Source organism: Poecile atricapillus, chromosome 5 (assembly GCF_030490865.1).
Source record: "Poecile atricapillus isolate bPoeAtr1 chromosome 5, bPoeAtr1.hap1, whole genome shotgun sequence".
NCBI lineage: Eukaryota > Metazoa > Chordata > Aves > Passeriformes > Paridae > Poecile > Poecile atricapillus.
The window spans coordinates 30,524,489-30,540,928 of record NC_081253.1 but is presented as its reverse complement, the minus strand read 5'-3'; the positions used below and the strand labels follow the sequence as shown (position 1 = coordinate 30,540,928).

At 39.9% G+C, this 16,440-nt stretch overlaps 1 protein-coding gene across 1 annotated transcript in view; it reads right to left on the bottom strand.

Annotated features, from left to right (window-relative positions):
* HIBCH (3-hydroxyisobutyryl-CoA hydrolase) overlaps nt 1-1,142 on the bottom strand; it is a 37,410-nt gene extending 36,268 nt beyond the window's left edge. The window contains exons 1-2 of the mRNA XM_058839668.1: nt 1,042-1,142; nt 135-177 (exon numbers count right to left, since the gene is read on the bottom strand). Coding sequence (XP_058695651.1) covers nt 135-177; nt 1,042-1,073 — 75 coding nt within the window. The 5' untranslated portion in view covers nt 1,074-1,142. The remainder of the gene's footprint in view (nt 1-134; nt 178-1,041) is intronic.
* Nucleotides 1,143-16,440: the final 15,298 nt, after the last annotated feature.

Here is a 16,440-nt window from a genome sequence, read left to right as displayed (position 1 = left end):
ATGCCTGAGCAATAAACAACAGTGTTCAGAACCACTGTGTGCAGACACATTAGCTGCTGCATGTGCTGTGTGCCTCAGGGGAGTTAAAGAGAACTGAAAGCTTCCAGCTCAGTCAAACGTGATGTTGTCCTTACCAAATGTTGTAATATTACTTGCAGTCTGTTGAGTGCCCCCAGCCTGAAAAAGAAACATTAAAAAGACAGCTAAAACCATAAACCAGCCACAAGATGCCCAGAATATCTAACTGCTGGGTTAAGCAAAGCAGTGGCAGAAAAATTTGGGAACACAACTATTTTACGTTCTCCTGATTAGAATCAATTAAACTAGGGCACTATTTTGTTATTGCAATGGTTGGAAATTCTTTGCTTACTAGTAAACAGATAGCAGATATCAACGTTTTCAAGCCAGGAGAATGTGAAAATACCAGGACAGAGGGGTTGGGGGATATGACTGACACTCTGTGTGTCTTTGGAAAACGATTCGCAGCTTTTTTGCAGGCGCATTTAAATACTGACTTTTTACACATATATAAATAAATAAAACCGGTCTCGTCAAAAACCTTCGTCTGTTTCCAAAAACTTCCGTGACACAAACCTGCCCTGGTGCGTACACACAATGTTACATACATTTACACAGGGTTTGTGTAAGAGCTCGCCCAGTGCTCGTGCTCCTGTGGGTGACAGGAGACGCACGCTGTCAGACTTGGTGAACACGCCACTCGTTTTGAGCAATGAGGCTGTTATTTATTAATGGCCATGAGGAAGGCTGTGCTGGCCACGCACCACAGCTGGAATGAGGAACTTCACCTTTCTGCTACTTACAAACCCAGTCAACGACATGTTACGCGTCAACACCGCGGCATGCTAAGCTGTTTTTTAATCACATGCTCGCTTTTGAAGGTGAAAGTTAGTGAAAGCCAGGCTGATATAGGCCCAAACTATAACTCGCAGCAGCTACGGGGCTGCGATCCCCGGGCGGCTCGGGCCGCCGCTCCCTTCGCTCCCCGCCGCCGCTTCAGCCCCTCAGGGCGGCCCCCGTTACCTGGGCAGCGCCTGCAGCGCCCGGGCCGCCATGGCGGCACCGCTCCCTCAGCGCTCCGCGGCCCCGGCGCGGCACAGCCCGCGGCGCATGCGCGGCGCTCTGAGGGGCCAGCGGCACCGCCGGCACCGGAGCTGGCCGCTCGCCTCAGCGAACCGGCCTTTTGCAATGACCACGGCGGATTCCTCACCTGGGCAGGGAAAGGGTGCTGCTCCCCGTCCGGGATAAGGCCGGGTGCTGTGAGGGCATCTGGTGATGCAGCTGCTTTGCCGGTGAAGCGAGTAATGCCCCGTGTAGTAATAACATCACCCGTGGTGCTTGCTGCTCAAGGTGGGGAAAGCTCGCATTGCTTCGCATTTCAGAGCTTCGTAGGCTGGAGCTGCATTTTAGGCGGTTTATTATTTTCAGCAGTAAGACTGGTTTCTTAATTTCTGACCTCCCGGCTTCTTTTCATCCTTTGCACCTGAAACACCAAACACGCGTGCTGCCCTTACAACTGCTGACACACGGACAGAGAGTGAGGTGGGATTGAGGAGCCGCTCCGGTGTAACATCCCACCCAGAACCGCTTATCCGTGAAGGTAAATACACGGATTAAGAACTAGCACGGTTACTGCCCCAACAGTAGCTGCAGACAACTGTGGGCTCAAATACAGCCTGTGTGTTCAGCATAAATAAACTCAGAAATTGCAACTGTGAAAATTGCCTTTATTTTTTTTTTAAAGAATAAAATATTAAGGCACTTGAGAATTCATTACGCTAGGCGACAATAATACAAAATTCACTTTGATTTCAGTAACTAAGACCATTCAATGAATGTTTATTTGGGCTGACACATATGAGACTGATACTGAAGAGACATGATGAACCATGGAATAAATGATAATATAGTGCATTAGGTTGAAATGTAGCTTCATCATATCTTGGTGTAACAAGTTCTTAGCATCAGCTGCCTTGATTCACATTTGTACTTAAAAGAAAAAAAAAATCTTAAAACCTTTTTGCACATATATTTTGCTGGAAGAAGAAAAAAGTCCTAGCTCTCAGAAGGACTTCAGAGAAGTCTCCAGAGGGCAACCTTGCTCTTTATTTCTAAAATTACTCAGCCCTGCTTATATCAGCGTCATCTGTGTTGGCATTTCCGTTGCAATGACTCTCCGAATATATTAAATCTGGTTGTAAAAATTTTAATGAAACTAAATAGACACAAAAAAACCAAAAACACCCCACAAACAGAACATTTCTGTATTAATGCAGTCTCAGTTTTCAGTCTTGTACAATGTGAACAAGAAATAACTGAGAACAGGACATGACGTGCTTTTGCAGGCACTGAGAGACTGTCTACTGCAAGCTAATTAATTGGAATAATTCATTAGGTGATTCCAACAATTCAAACTTTCACCTAAAGGTTACATGATAATCAACGATGCAGCTTATTGGTGTCATCTTGTGTACTGACAGCCCTGTATGCTGTTTTGTACCAAGTGCCATGCAATTAAATCTAAACCAGGCTAAATGACACCAAATTATCACGGTTGGCACACCTGAACCCTGACTTAGATACGTGTTTCAAAAATTATAACTCTGCAGCTCTCATCCAGGCATTACTAATTAGGGAGTTTGATAAGCAGGTAATATTTTTGTTTCTTATTTCCTGTGACTGAAAGTCTCTACATTTCACAGACAATGTGAAAAGAACTTTTCCGTGGGATAATGTCTTCGTTAGCGTTGTTGTGAAAATGAAGAAATGGGTGTGTGGAAGCTAACCTTGGAAAAGAGCAGGTGGAGACTGTTTGAAACCCCTGGAAATCTAACAAATTCTACCTGCACATAGGCAAGGCTGTGATCAGGACATGATTACACAGAATGTGTGCTTCTAGGGGTCCAAAATAGAAGCTGGTGATCTGATTCATCTTTTATTTATGCTGATTTTGATCTGTTCTCCTCCTGACCTCCGTGTAAATAATGATATAAACCCTTTGTGTTCTTCCAGCTGTATGTCTGATTTAGGACACAAGTGGGCCTACTCCTTTGTAAACAATGAAGTAATAGCAAGCCTTGTCTTGAGACAACTGCTGATTACTCTCCACAGTGCTGACGTTGAATTTGTGTTTAATTAATGTTTTCTTTAAATCCTTTTTCTTCTTTTTTTTTTTTTTTTTTAAGTAATTTTTAAGAAGAAGTAGTGGTAACAGAAGAGCCATCTTCCTTGAGCCTTCATTTTAAAACCTGATGGTGATGGCTTGAATTTACCTATAGTTTTTTAGGAGTGGGGGATTCATAGATGTTAGAAAATTGCTATTTTTTTACAGCCAATTAGCTGACAGCAGTCCTGTCTAAAAATCAACTCAGATATCATCCTGTTTTTCAATAGTCCTCCTGCACACCCCATTTTTTTTCAGGGTGGAATATCAAAGTGAAAACACTTTCTAAAAAGTAAATAAAAGAGTTCTCTAAGTAAGTACTGGAAAAAGAGCGAAAATAATGGAGTTTCCTGAGAATAAGCAGAATGAGATGACCTTTAACCTATGATTATGGATAATTTTACTCTTGGCAAAGAGGGCTGCACAATACTGGACTAAGCCGGGAACTGAGAGTGTGTAAGTGCAATAGTCAGAAGGATAAGCAGGTGGTAATTCCTCCCCCTGGAGAAATTTCCTGGCAGCAAGTTCAGCAGGTTTGAAAAGAGAAGACAAGTTGCAGATTGTAGGAGGTCTTCAGAGTTGAGCAGATGTTTTCAGGTTTTGTTTCTGGTTTGGGTTTTTTGGTTTGTTTTTTTTTATTTTTCCAGAAAAACATATAACTTTAGAATGTGGGAGCTCTTGCTCTCAAGAAGGATTCCAAGAGCAGTTCAGCTGCATTCTGTGTGCCACCTGTACCCCCCTAGTTAACCATTAATTTGTGCCTTACATTTGCCTCTCAGAGCTTCCAAAGTAGTTGACCAAGACCAGATTATAAATGGTACAAGTACTTCATCATGTCCCATGCTGCTGTTTCCAACTTTGCTGTAAATTCAGTCTTTTCCTCTGCTGGTCTAACAGCTGGCACACATCATGTGTGGGTAGTAAGTCAAGGTTAAGAGAAAATGAGACTGTGAAGGTTTGAGGAACAGAATGGGAAAATTTCCAGTTCATGACTGCTAACTGGTTATTACAGTGCTGACAAACAATCCTTACATTGTTATTTCTCAGTCCAGACTCAGTTGACAGCCCTCTAAAACAGGTGACACACGAGGTTGGAACTTCCTCGTGCCAGCTTGGGTACCTAATAGTAAAGTAGCCAAGTGGCCACTTCCAATCCAATGTATACTCAGGTCTGCAATAGAGTCTTCCAGGGACATCACTGAGAGCAGAACTAGACTTAAAATAAACAGAAAACTAATCTGTTTCTTCCCTCTCTAACAACAGGCCAACCCAAGGAAGGACTGAAACACCTATGTAATAAGGAGAAACAAATTTTTGCTTTTGTCTGTAACCTGAGTAATCTCACATGAACAGCCTGCCTTCCCAGGGCTTTTGCTCAGAGACCTTTCAGATAATGCATCCATACAACATCTGAAAGCATAGATTTGGGATGAGGGCATACAGCATGCAGTGGTGAATTTCTCCTGTAAGAAGAAGGTATGTGAGGAAGGGAAAAAAAATCAACTTTTATTTTTCCTTTTTTTTTTTTTTTTTTTTTTTTTCCCCTTCACCGGTTAATTCGCATCTTATCAGTGGGGAACTAGAAAGTATTTGGAAAAGGCTGTAAGCAAATCCATAATGGAACTATGTGAGCGAAGTAGTTTTCATTTTCTTTTGGCCTCAGAGAGCACCGGGGAAAGTGTGGGCGTGGCTGGGTGCTGCTGCAGATGCTGCCGTGTTGATGAGACAACGAGAGAGGATCCAAGCGAGGTCCATCCAGCAGTGAGTTATTCTCCTCCCACCACCCCGGCTTAGACATAGCACTCGTGCTGCAGCCACCCTGCCAGAACCCTCTGGGTGAGACGGGACCCTGGGCAAACACCCTCCTACATCTTTCTTCCCTGCTGCCACAAGCAATCTGTCACTCCTCTCCCCGAACCACCCTCCACCTACGTACAAAGCCATAACTGTAAGGAACGCCCTCTTCCCTCCTCCTTTTCCTCCCCACGAGCCTGTTCTCCGTGGGTGAAAAATGCTATCTTCCCAGAGATCTGGTCACCCCCGACTTTGGCTTTGAGACCCAAGCTGTTTGATACCTTTTAGGACTACAGCTTGGAAAACTCTGCTTGCAGATCTATTGTGTTAGTTTTTCAATTGCGTATAATTGCACATGTGCAGGTAGGAAGGGGCTATTTGCTTCCCACTCGCTTTGATACGCCTCCCTTCCTAAGAGGACCGCTTCCTTCCCTTTCTGCTCTCAGCCTCCCACGCATCTAGCAATGAGAAATGCTGCAGAAAACTGACCAGCTACCAACCCGCCCACCTGAGGAGGAGGAGCACCACCAGCAGCAGCACATTTCTCTCGCTCTCAGCTTTTTAAACACAGTTAAAAAGAGCTGTAGCGTGGGTGGAAATAGCTGTAGGGAGTGTGTGTGGGAATGGGGCTAGAGGAAAGTGCATTTTTTCTTGGTAGGACAGTTAATTTCTAGTGGACCAAAAAAATACTCTGAAGATATCTCACTGCTGAGGGTGTCTTTGGCTGTATAATTAGTTCTTGAGTTTCCCAGGTCTGGAAAGGATGAAGCAGGGAATGAAGCAAGTGATGGCAGGGAAGCTTGCCTTCCAGACTTCAGGAGTCTTCTTAGCAAATGATATCTGTATTGCATCTCGTTGTGTCATCACGTCTGCTGTTCTGCTCTCAATGTGTGTGCTTAATTCTGTGAGAGTCAGAGCTGCCTGTATGTAGGAAGAGGAAAAAGGCATGTGGTTTTCACACCATGTGGGTCTGTATTTCAAAATACTGTCCCTGTTGGACCTCTTGAAATAGCGTTGTCCCAGAATATCAGTTAATTCAAGATTTACTCTGTGCTTCTATAAGAAATTAAAATCAAGCTTATTTGTGTTAACTGGTTGTTATTTGAGGTACTTTGCTTGTATTACATGAAAATAGCAATGGAACTAGTAAGGAAAACAGAACTTCTAAGACTTGTGGTATAGAGTGCAAAGTGGTAGTGCTGATTCTTAGGAAATCTCTCTGATAGACTCCAAGAACCAAGGATCCTCAACAGCTGTGAGTTTTTGACTTGGTTTGACTTAGCTATCTGAAATACAGATTTTACAATATATAATTTTCCTCAACATTGTCCTCACATGAGTTAGTTGCACATGTTCTTCTCAAGCCAAAACTACCCGTACATTGGTTTTGACTAGATTTCTCACCAGTATCAAACCTTCCATATATGCTGCTGATGCAGAATCTTATATCAGGGTGTGGTCTTTAATGATTCACAGGTGCAATAACAGCCAAATAATGAACTTTGACTCTGAAAGTATTGGAGATGCCTGAAAAAAAGTATTGTGCAGAACATGTAATTTTCTCCTAGTGCATAGAAGCCTCAAGCCTGGGAACTGGGCTCACTGACTTCAGTGCCTTCCTCCACAGCCTATCTCCTGTAGCTCTGGAAATTTTATCTTAGAGTTGAAAGGCAAATGTAGGCATGCATAATTTTTAGGCTCAGAAACAAAGGAAGTTATGACTAAGCTTAATTAACACATTTGCATGTGACACAACAGACAGATCAGCTGATGGACTTCTGTTAGCAAGAGCTAGAGCCCTATCAATGAAGATGTAACCTTAATGGAACTAATTATCCTGGTGTTTTAAAAGTCTTATTTGTGAATGGTGAATAATATTTTAAATATTTTAAATATCTCCTTTTAACCTTCCACTGAATCTTACGTAACTCATAATTATAATCTAGTGGAATTACATACCCAGCCTGAGGATGAACAATATTCCAAATATTAAATTCATGTCACTTGACTGATTTACCTTAAAATGTTGCAGCAATTCCTTTGTCAGTAGCATTTTGAAGCAGTATTGGCCTGCTTGTAATTCTACCTCGTATTCAGCATTGGTTCAGTTAGCTTTGGAGGTAGTGCTTTTCATACCTTTTATATCAATGAATGTACATCAGATTTTAAATGCAGATTATATGCTTATCTTGCCAACTACCATTAACCTGAAATTTTCCTTTTATGATCTATCTGTTGTGGTAGAATTATATTATTTGAGAAGCAGTTAGGAAAAAAAAAAAAAAATCACCCAAACATTTAGAATCATTACAAATCCATTTTAGGAGCTCAGTCCTGTATGTAAGATTCCTCTTGGCCTCCCTCTTTTGTTTGTTGTTCAGCTGGAATGTCACACACTTTGGACTTGAACCATCTGCTTCCTACTCAGGGGTCATAGTGAATGACTACTCACCTATTTTGTCTCCATCAGAATCATAGTGAATTAAGCACAAAAGCATTTGATGCTAATTAGCAGCTCTCTGGAAGACCAGGGAATTGAGCACCTCATATGTTTATTTCAAGAATTTGTTACTCTAAATTAAAGTGAGGCTCTTCAGCAGGACAGTTTGGCTGACAGTGTGACAGTCAGTATCTTATTAAATGGATGTGGTGTATTCAAATCTTTCTGTGTTTCTAGTCTGGCACCTCACACAAGTATTATTTTCACTTGAAGAGATCTACATTTTGTTTTAAAAGTCAATATTAAGAATATTTTTCAAAATTTTTTTCTCTTTTATTTCATCCTGGAGTACAATGAAAACTGTTCATGAAAAAATTATGTGAACATTGCCTAGGGAAATATACCTCACTTAATCCCACAAATGATGCACAGGACAGCAGAGCAGAGTGGAGAACTTAAAAATGAGGGACAAAACAGGTCAGTAGAAAAACAGAGGCCTTTAAGCAATCAAATAATCATCTATCACTCACTGCTGCAGATATATTCTGTTCAAAGTATAAATTATTTGCATCCTATATGGGGTAATCATGAGTTTCAATGCGACTCGATTTATCAGCTCTGTGTATAATGATTAACCTGGCATAAGGATGTCGAGCAAGTCAGAAGGAGAAGTGTTTGTTTTGGTTTCTTTGGTTTTTTTTTGAGAAAGAAATATGGTCACCCTGGATCATAAACAAACTTGCAGTGACAGGGACAGAGTACTTGGTTCCTTGAGCACTTATTGAGTGGATATGCTTCCCTAGGGATATAGAGCTCAGTGAAGAAAGGCAGTGGCAGCTGTGGCAGGGCACAGCATAGATTTAAATTGTTCTGAAGGAAATCCACGGTCTCTAGTCTCATTATCTCCTCTCTGTAATCTCAGCCTTGCATCTGCTCCATGGATTTCATTGTGCCACTGGTTCTCCTGTCCAGACCCAGACAGTCCATCACTCTCTGTGTCTCTGCAATAGCAGGCTGGAGTAGAGGCTCATGCTGTTAACAGCTCTGTGTGGAAATATATATCATTATTTTAGAGATAACATGGAACTCAAGGTGATTGAGTCATCCTTTGACACACCTCTGTCTGCCAAGAAAAATGCAGGCACTCCCTTATAGAGCTGTTGCTAAGAGCACTTCTTCAGGCTCTTGGAGTGAGAAGGTGCTTTATTGTACAGTTAACTGCAGGAGTTAACAGCAGGCTTTCAATCTGGGACCTGCCAAGAAATTAAAGCATGTAATTAAAGGCTGTGCTTCTGCCTAGGAGATGTTGCACCATGAAGAATTAGTCTGAGACACTAAATTTAAGACCTTAGGAAAGTGACTTTATTGGCATTTGTAGCCTAAAAAATAAAGAAGAGAAAGTTCTGGCCAGCACTAAGACAAAACATCTTTTGTTTGTTTTATGCTAAATTTAAATAATTTCATAAGAAAGCAGAGACTGTATGTAAAGGAAAAAAAAAAAAGATAAATCCATTTTCAATTTGAAATGTTAATGGAATTATTTTTTCCCCCTGACTGAGCAGGAGAGTCATGAAACACATTTGATCTGTGCATTTCCTTTCCTGTGTCACCACTAGCATCCCTTAGCTTTTGTGTACCTTTTGGAATATTCACCATTGACCAGTTACCTTCCTAGTAAGAGGCAGCTGAATTTTGCAGGTACAGCTGTCACCTCAATTACAACAGCAACATAGAACTTTCAGTATATTTCAAATAGTCTGAAGAAGCAGGCCAGAATTCATGAGAAATGACTGTTGCTTTTTCACTCTATTCTACTTTAGTTCTCACTTCTGTGAAGTAAAGAAAGCAATGTTTCATCATAATATCAACATTAACCTTTTAGTTGACACAGTAGGACACCATGCATTGATAACAAATGGCCTCTTGTCAGTGCTCCTATTAGTGAGGTAAAACATAAATATAGTTTATCTATATGTTTCCAGTGCATGTACCAGTGAGAAAACAGTAAACAACACCAGTAAAAAGCCACATAGCACAATGACCCAGGATTATGGGATCCAGAGGAAGAAGGTTCAGATACTTTGAATTTCTGTGCTGCTTTACAAATCAACACAATATATTTTCCAGTTATATCTTAAAGAAAACTGTTCTGTGAACTGTTATAAACTGATATTTAAAAGGGTCTGTGTTACAAGGGATGTATGCTTTTTCTTTCCAAGCAAATAATTTGACCATGGCTTCACATGTGAGCCTGTAACTCTGCCACCTGTTGGCTGTTACCCAGTTCTGCAGAAGGAAATGAGCCTATTTTTTTAGCACAGGACAAACAAATTCTCCATCTACTAAAATGTGTTCACTCAGCCACATTCCTTTCCCCAGGAGTCTTTCAATCTATCTTTTCTTCTGAGGAAATTTCCCACCTATCTAAGAATTTCCCACCTTCTTTGCTTTCTAAGTTAAAAAAAAAAAAAAAAAAAAGCTTAGTATTTCTATTTACAGAAGTAAAAAGCCCCAAACTCCGTCACGTTCTCCAGTATGTCATTTCAGGCAGTTGTAGGGTATTTGCAATCATCTGTCTGTTTCCCAGGGACTCATTTGCTTTTGTTAGTTATTCACAGTAATCAGTCATAATGCTTGTAGGTACCACAGAATTACTCACCACAGAATGACTGCAACGACAGGTTGTGACTTTGTCGCTGCAGAGTAACAGCCAGAGCAGTTCTCTCCGGAATATGTGTGCTAATTCTGGAAGGTGAAGGAAAACATTCTCCCTTCAAGATGTGACTTCAACACCTGGAAATTTGACTGCAATGACCCCACTGTGTAACCTTCACTTTCCATGTTCAAGAGGAGGAACTCTGCAGGTCTGTTATAATCTTGCACACCCTTGTAATACATAGAACATGAGTACTGTATACTTATCACAGAAAAAAAGCTATAGCTCAGATGTGTTTCTAAAGAGCTTTAACTCAGGAAATAGCTAAATTGAAGCTGTAGTTTAGTTCACTTTCTGTCTCCCTTTCCCGGATAGCCTGGGTTAATTAGTAACCGACCTTCCAATATCCATTTCCTCCTCTTGCACCTTTTCTGTATAAACTCTGCATATTTGTTCAGCCACCATTGTTGCAGGATCACCCCCACCCTGCTCAAAGTGCAAAGGTTTACCAGTTTTGTTTAGCTTATAAATCTAAAGATGAGTAAGATAAAACAGGTTTTGTAAACTAATTACTGCATTCTATTTTAGTGATACTGTATTGACTTAAAATGTGGTGCTGTTGGGTCAAAATTTAAAATATATTGCAGTTTGAAGTTTTTTAAATTCTTTTCTAGTATTACTATTTGGAATGGTAGTTTATGCTTAAGTTACTAATTTAGAAAGTGAGAAATACTAGACAGACAACTTATGTGTCATATACATTTGTGTCTATCCACATTTTCATTTTTGCCAATGAAAATTATAAATAACAGTTTACTGGAGAATTTTCAAGATTAGAAGTCTTACTTCTGAGGGTTCTGTCTGAAGGGTTTTTAGGCATCAGGAGGGCTGATTCACAATTTTACTCCATAGTGTTCAGTTTAATTGTATAACTTTTTTATTCTGCTTCAACCTGAACAACAAAACCCCCCTACAGTCCAGAGCTGATGGCATTTGCACTCTCTGTAGTTACGTTATTCAGCACACATCCTACAAATAAAGAAGAAACTGAGATCTTAGGTTTTCCTTAACATTCCCTGCTGTTCCTGCTATCAGTGGCCAAGGCTATGAAAGACGTGAGGAGCATTTGACTACTGCTTTTCTGACTTAGATACAGCTGATGACAAGGAGGGGCCAGCTGCTGATAGCTTGCTCTGGTTTCTCCTTCTCTCACTCAGATAGGAAATGCTGCTGCTTCAAATAAATTAGAATGATTCTGGAATAGGAAAAACTCCCAATTCAGTACATCTGTATACTATTTTTAAGGCAAGTTATGAGGATTAGTGGCGCTTACTACATGGTGGGCCAGGGAACTGCAGGGTTCATTAAACCACCTGTGGCCCAAAGGGGAGCTGCAAAACCTTGAAACATTTAATTATAAGAATGTAAGATATTTTGAAAAACTGAGGGGGAAATTAATTGTGATACAAAATTTTTGAAAACTATTAACTTATTGTTATTCTAGTATCTTTCAGTTGTTCCCCAGAAGTTTACAGGTCTTGGAAACAAAAAATCCAGTGACCTGGGGATTTCTCTTCTGGCCGTGTTCCTTTGCTGGCACTTGACAAACTTTTAGCATCCACAGTATCTTTGCAAGTTTTGGACAAGTCTCTTCATAGCTTCATTTGATGTTTCATTTTCCACGTACGAGAAGAAAGAGTAAATAAATTTGCTTTCTCCAATATAGGACTTTTTAGATCTGCTATCTCCCTGCTGATTAGCCTCTTTTCCTGACTGGTGAATACTAGACTACTCAGCTGTTCCAGGCAGAGAACTCAAGCCAAACTTCTGAGAATCCTTCCTGGAACTTTTTTAATACTAACATTCTTTTTGAAAGGAGGAGAATATCCTGATTTTTTTTTCTCCATAAATGTTATGAAATTTGTGTCTGAATTTCTCCACATGTGAAAAAAATAAAGCCATATATTATACTAAAATAGAATTATTCCTTACTTTGAAATTGGTTTTGCACATATAATTTATTTTTTTTCCTCCCTCATAGGTGCTTTGACAGTTTTGAGCCTTCTGCTAACAAACAGTTAATAGCATGCTGTAGCAATACAAGAAATCCTCAGGGAGCTAGGTTGTACATCCTAAAAGCAGATAAAATCGTCCAACTCTGCAGGCAACAGGCCTTTACTCAACTATTTATAGAACTATTTATAGGGGAAGAGAAGGGAAAGAAGAAAAGGAATTAGTAAATGACTTTAAAAAGCACAGGTACTTAGAATTCATAGTTGATGCGCTGATTTAGGAAGTCAGGAGATATGACAGAAAAAGGGTAAGGAATGTTAATAGTGTTACATAGACAAAGACTATTTTTTTCTACTTTTGTCACCTTCCTGTGTTTTGGAATTATTTTTTTTCCCACCCAGCCATTTCAAAGGCATATCCTTGCAATGACGCATCAGTTTTGTGTCTGCTTGAGGTTTAGAAATAGCTGAGCTGTTATAAATAGATCGCAATCTGCAAGAGACTAAAACAATGGAAAAACTGTAAAATCCTCACTGAAAAATTTAGAGGTGGATTGAAATTCTGGCCTCCGTCTCCTAGAGTGAAAGTGCTCAGTTTGAAATGCTTTGTTAACCACTGCAGAGGAAGCCATGCTCTTTGTGCAGCAGGGGGGAACAGCCAGGTGGAATCAGGTGGCACTTCTGGTCACTGTGCCAAGCACAGAGGGAAGTCCAGCCCGGCCCCTGGGAGCTCTCAGCTCAATGACGTGAGAAGGAGTCACTTTGCTATTCCTCACTGCAAAGCTAAAACATGAGAGGTTACTCTTTTATACACTCTAGTGACACTGAATCACAATGTTTAACTTTTACACCACAATTTTTCTGGCAGTACTTGTGCACTCCGAATTGATAGCATTCGTCAAGTTTGTTTCCTTTTTCCACTTGCCTCCAAAACACCTTAACTTTAGTGAGTTGTTGTACCATATGGGTGAAAGCTTGACCTTTTCCAATAAGGCAGTGAAAGAAATCAAAACTTTGAAACAGTTCAATATCCCTTTGTTTCTGCTTGAGAAATTCCTTTGTAAGGTCATTTAGATCCTGCCAACACTTCCAAACAGACTTCGGGATAACACTTCGGGCACTGAAACCTGATATCTGGGAGTGGTGTTATTCCCTCAGCCATATACAAATAGCTCAGGTCCATTTTCTTATACTTGCCTATATGATTCTGTTAAAGAGACTGGGAAAGATGCTTTGGTAACTGTGGATAAAATAAGACATTAAATGGAAGGAAAAACTTTCTCAAGGATATGTTTCTGCCTTAAAGAGGAGCTACTTCCTGAAACCAGGCTATATCACAGTAGCTATATCATGACAACTAGCTTAATATAAGCTCTCCATTCCCAGTCCTGGGCAATCAGTGCCATCCCACTGATGTGGGACCTGGTCTTTGCCAGAGGTCTGTCCCCAGTTGTTGTAATAGAACTTCAGGCCAGCACACACTGCAGGATCAGGTCCTTCAAACCTAAATTGGCATTTTGTTGAAAACTAAACATATGTTGTTTTTTTTCACTGACAATAATTTTGTTTCCAGGTTTGGAAAAGAAACATTGCTGTGGAAGAATCCAATGAATTTATTAATGAGCTCGGTAAGTATGTAACTATTAATATCTTCTGAGATTTTGTTTGTCTTATTTTTATCTTCAGTTTCAGCTCTGAAATAAACAGGTGTGTTCTGAAGCTTTCTTCTGAGAATATTACAATATGCTATCTTAAATACATTGTGATAACTGGAATATTGTAGGAAACAAGTTAATAGCTGTGTACAGTATTTCTGAAACAATTTGTACCTTTATATGAAGTAAAGTCCTTTATCTCACATTGCACTGATAGCCCTAAAAAGAAAACATCTAAAATATTCCTTGGATGTTATTAAAGATTTTTCTTTCCAACCAGAAAAGAGAACACAAAAATTGAAAAAAAATACATAACTGTGTCCTCTAATATTATCAGAGAGCATTAAATCTGCTATTACTGTTCCATGGCATGACTGGCAATATAGTTTACCTGCCCTAAGCACATTTTCAATAGCTGAGTCTTTTGTCAAAAAAGTTTCTATTTATTTTACAATCACTTTTGATCAGAGATACTGCTTTGACTCCCAGTGTAACTGAAGTCTGTGGCAATCATCTTACTGAGTACTCAGGTCCTTTGTTCTTCACAAAGAGGATATCATCTTGAGAGTTTGAGAAGGGCACCAGTAAATCCCTCATTGCTTTCACACTTTGAGGGGAGGGACCCATTTGAAATTCACCTAGAAACTAAATTTAAGTACTAGTATTGCTTGGGTGTTCTCCTATTAAGGAAGGAATTAAGAGATCAACCCATTATGTTGGAGGTCCTGAGAGGAAATACAAAATAAAAAGATCAGTATGCTTTCTGGGAAAAGCAGCTAGATGGCTTGGCTAACTGTGACTCCCTTCTGCATGAATAGTGACATTTACTGCTTTCATTTATACCGAGGCAAATGCAGCTCTAGAGAGAGTAAGATGTGAGGCCTCTGAAGTCAACAGCTAGCCTTGGTCCAAATTTGGTGCAATGTGTTCCTCAGTACAAAAGATGATTTCACTGCTTGTGTCACTTAAATTTACAGGTACTAAAAAAAAATGCCTTAGTCATGGCTTAGGTTTACAAAGCTACATATTAGAAGATCTGCATTTAACTAGGGAGATGACTACATGACTGCACTTGCAGATTATTAAAATAAACAAACAAACAAAAACCAGTTCAGGTGAAAAGTGCTGTGAGTTATCACCATTTTTTTAAAGCTATATGAATTTTGAGCGCTAGCCCTTGTATTCAAAGAGAAGAATATGTAGTGCTGTATAAATTCAGAAGTAATTTTCTTGCATAGTCTTTTCATATGTAGAATATGGAACTTTAATTATGGTTGTTTTTGGTCAGGGAATATTTTGCTATGCAATGGTATGGTATTTCCTTTAAAAGCTACTGTCAGAAATTTAATTTTTTAAAAGCTGAGAACTCAAATTCCCACTGACCTCAAGTCATTGACTAGTAATTGGGAAAGAAGAGATATCTGAGTCTATATGCATTTATTTTGTGGCTGTAAAGGACAATAATAGTAAAGAATTTCTTGCTTGAATGCTGGTATTTGCTCAACCCCTTGCTCTCAGAGAGGATAGAAGGAAGTTCCTAGGGATCAGAAAGAAGTGGTCAGTTTGTTGTCCCTTGGTCACATACCTGCAGTCATCAAACACATAAGGCTCAGTAGGTACTTGGTACGCCCAGAACACAGCACAAGAACCATTTGTTTTACTAAAGTCATGTAGAAGTAAGGACTCATTGTGCAAGGACATAGTGGGCAGAGGAGGTAGGAGGATGTGTCATATTTTTAACTGCTTTGCCTGCCCTACTCATTTTGCATTTTAATTTTAACATTTCTAGTGTTTATTTAGAATAAGATGTTTGAGCATGTGGGAGCTATCCTTTTAAGTTTTAAAAGTTGGATTTTTTCTGGGGACCCCCTATAGGGGACCCCAGAGGGTCTAAGTAGATCCATCTCTAAACTCTGGCTGGTTAAGCTTCCTTCCCCACTGTGAAGACAGGCCAATGCAGAATTCATTGCAAGTTCAGTGGATAAATTGCATAAATTATCTCTAGCTCCTGCCTGGACTACAGGGGCAGCAGGGCTTTGCACAATCTGGAGAGTCATGACAGGATCAAGGACATTATATTTTTGCATCTATTCAATGGCATCAACGTTGTCTCTCTTTTTTATTTAATCCAGTTCCCTCCTCTATTTTACCTGTCTACAAATTCTTCACTGCTGCTCAGGCACAAATAGTGATTCACTGGACAAATGGACACTGGACACTGTGGAGTTCCTGCCCTGGAATTTCCTCCCATGGAGGGGACTGTCTTAGCTTTCTTTTCTGTATTATAGGAACACACTATGTTGTAGGAAATTAATATAAGTGCCCACCAAATTTAATATCTGCCAGTGGGTTCAAAAGTCTTGAGGTGAGGAAAGGTTGATATAAGCAGACACCATGCAAAGACAAATCTGAATTCAAAGAAAAAAAAAAAAAGCCTATCCAGTAGGAAAAAAGTTGGTGTATACACACACAGTAAAGACAGTCACAGTATACACAGTTTCTGTCCTTTGTTTTGTGCATTGCTCTCCTTTTGCTAATGAATGTAATGCTTTTAGAAGTGTTAGATTAAAATTCAGAGGAGGAGAATACTCTGCTTCCCTGCCAAACCGGACAGACCACTGCACTGGTTGTCTTGCTGGCTGTGAATATTTTGTCCTTGGTTACCATTAAGATTGCTGCAGCTGTGTATGATTTGCCCATTC